The 2,569-nt window shown below is 38.0% G+C and overlaps 1 protein-coding gene across 1 annotated transcript; it reads left to right on the plus strand.

The window, feature by feature from the left end:
- Positions 1-502: 502 nt before the first annotated feature.
- On the plus strand, positions 503-2,243 carry LOC143590273 (transcription factor MYB78-like). Its single transcript, XM_077070805.1, has 3 exons — positions 503-1,159; positions 1,295-1,424; positions 1,518-2,243. Exons 1-3 carry the CDS (start codon positions 973-975, stop codon positions 2,155-2,157), a joined length of 957 nt encoding a protein of 318 aa, XP_076926920.1. The 5' UTR covers positions 503-972; the 3' UTR covers positions 2,158-2,243.
- The last annotated feature ends 326 nt before the right edge of the window (positions 2,244-2,569 follow it).

Consider the following 2,569-nt stretch of genomic DNA (forward strand, 5'->3'; position numbering starts at 1 on the left):
TAGCTAGGTAGAACGTAAAACCCTCAATAACACACATGAAATCCTCATAAACAAATTAAATAGAGACCAGAAAGTGGAGCTTGATTTTGAAAGGGAAATGAGTTAGGGGAAGTGTGAGAGTGAAATGAGATCACTCTAGGTGATTCCAGGTGGGCGTTGTTTTATGCCTAAAGGGTCGTCAAAAACGTCCTTTGTGTACGTCCTCTCATATTGAAACATGTCAAAAACTACTTATGGTCTGCCAAAGAAGAAGCACTGTCGAGCTTCCTCAACGCACGGTCATGCCGACTTGATATTTCCATGGATACAAGGGCGCGATCTCGGTAGCATACAAGTCTGCTGATAATTTGCATAGTCGTGCTTCTCCATAAATCTCCAAAATTTTCTATTTAACTTGTTACATTGTACTTCTGTATTATATGATATTTTAAACCCATTTACACGTGTATATTTGTGTTAGACAGCAGCGCATATAACTAAAATTGTCACACATGTTCAGTGTCGTCAACTCTTGACTTCTTATGCTTATTTTTAAAATATAGTTTGAGAGAGAGAGAGAGAGATTATACTTTTGAACAAATGGGAACACCAAAAAGCAAGCAAATTTACAAGTTGTTTAAAAGAAACGAGTTAAATAAACAATACACGGACTAATCCATTTCATCTCAAACTTTCTCACTCTAATGTCAAAAAGTCAAAGTGTCAAACTTCCCAAGGCCGACTTTAGAGCACTATGCAGCCCACGAGGCCACGAGAATTAATTCTTTTTAGGTGTCCAAGTTAACTATTGCGGCTATCTCTCTCTCTCCTCTTTCTCTCACATCCGACATTCTCCCTATATAAACACACCTTCTACCCTATTGTCAAAACCAGCACCTTCCAAATTACCATTTTTTCCTCATAACTCTCTCTCTCTCCCATACACCCATTACCAAATCATACACGTCAAGTTATCAATCTACAAAAAGTTTCATGGAGTATAACATGATGAACAGTTGTATTGATCAAACTAGTGGTAGTGAAGAAGATGATCAAATGAACATGTCCGTGGATGATGATCTTCGACGAGGTCCATGGACCGTCGAAGAGGATTTCGCTCTCATTAACTACATCGCCTATCACGGGGAAGGCCGTTGGAATTCACTTGCTCGTTGTGCCGGTACGTATTTCTATTTTTTCTTCATCCTTACGCTCATAGCCCCACACATTTGCGACTGATTTATAACCGAACTCACACCGGTCGCATAGTAAGCGAAGCTGTAAACGTTTATTAACTTAATCATTGATGGTGCAGGACTCAAGAGAACCGGAAAGAGCTGCAGATTGCGGTGGCTGAATTATCTCCGACCCGATGTTCGTCGTGGAAACATTACTCTTGAAGAACAACTCTTGATTCTTGAACTTCATTCACGTTGGGGCAATCGGTATGTTATTTAGTATCTACTCAGTGACAAAATCTTTTTCTTAGTTAATTCTTTTCACAGTAAGCCAATCATCTGTTTACATATAATATCCAGATGGTCAAAAATAGCACAACATTTACCTGGAAGAACCGATAACGAGATCAAGAATTACTGGAGAACAAGAGTTCAAAAGCACGCTAAACAACTAAAATGCGACGTGAACAGCAAGCAGTTTAAGGACACCATGCGATATCTATGGATGCCACGGTTGGCCGAGCGGATTAAGGCAGCCTCCGCCAACGCCACTGCCACCACCGTCACCGGAGATTGTTCCACCGTAACAACCACCACCACCACTTCCTACCCACTCAACCAACATAACATGGATAATATTGCTGGAACAAGCCAGTCAATAATGACCAACAGTTATGCTGGTTATGAGAATAACCTAATTATAAACCCTAGTTCACAACATAGTTCACCACCCGTGTCTGACTTTACTGATGGTTATTATCCTATATGTAACAGTAACAGTAACAACCAAAATCAAGATTTCTTTCAAATCAACAACCCAACTAGTGACGGGTTCTATGGCCCGTTGATCAGCCCCTCGGGTTACTTTAGTGGAGAGATGGAGTTTGCAACAGTGAAGGAGAACAATCAGTGGTCTGGTGGCATTAATGGTGGTGACTTTTCGGACAGTTTGTGGAATGTTGACGATATTTTATTTCTTGATCAACAATTCAACATATGAGGAAGTAGTCCAAAAGTTTGATAAAGTTAGCACACATTCTTAGTGTAGAAACTTTAATTATTTGCAAAGAAATACGATATATTTGTTGATTTGTAATAAGAGAAGATCATTTTTTTCCTTCTTTGAAAAAATTATAAATGTATTTTTTTTAATATTTTTAAATTCTTCAGTTTGAGTTACATCAACATTTCTTTTAATTGCCTTTCTTTTACGAAACAATTGAAAAATTCACGTGATGCTTCTTATAACCAACGAGATTAAATAATAAATAATGCGATTATGACTACAGCGTCACACTAAAAAATGTGTTAACATAAATTTAAATTATCATGAATCTCTAGTGTCGCTTAACAAAAGATGAGCCATTAATTACTTCACAATAAAAACTAGTCTAGTGTTGATCCATGTTAGT

This window comes from Bidens hawaiensis, unplaced genomic scaffold, assembly GCF_021521415.1.
Source record: "Bidens hawaiensis isolate Kalapana, Puna unplaced genomic scaffold, B.hawaiensis_p1.1 tig00038371_1, whole genome shotgun sequence".
Classification (NCBI taxonomy): domain Eukaryota; kingdom Viridiplantae; phylum Streptophyta; class Magnoliopsida; order Asterales; family Asteraceae; genus Bidens; species Bidens hawaiensis.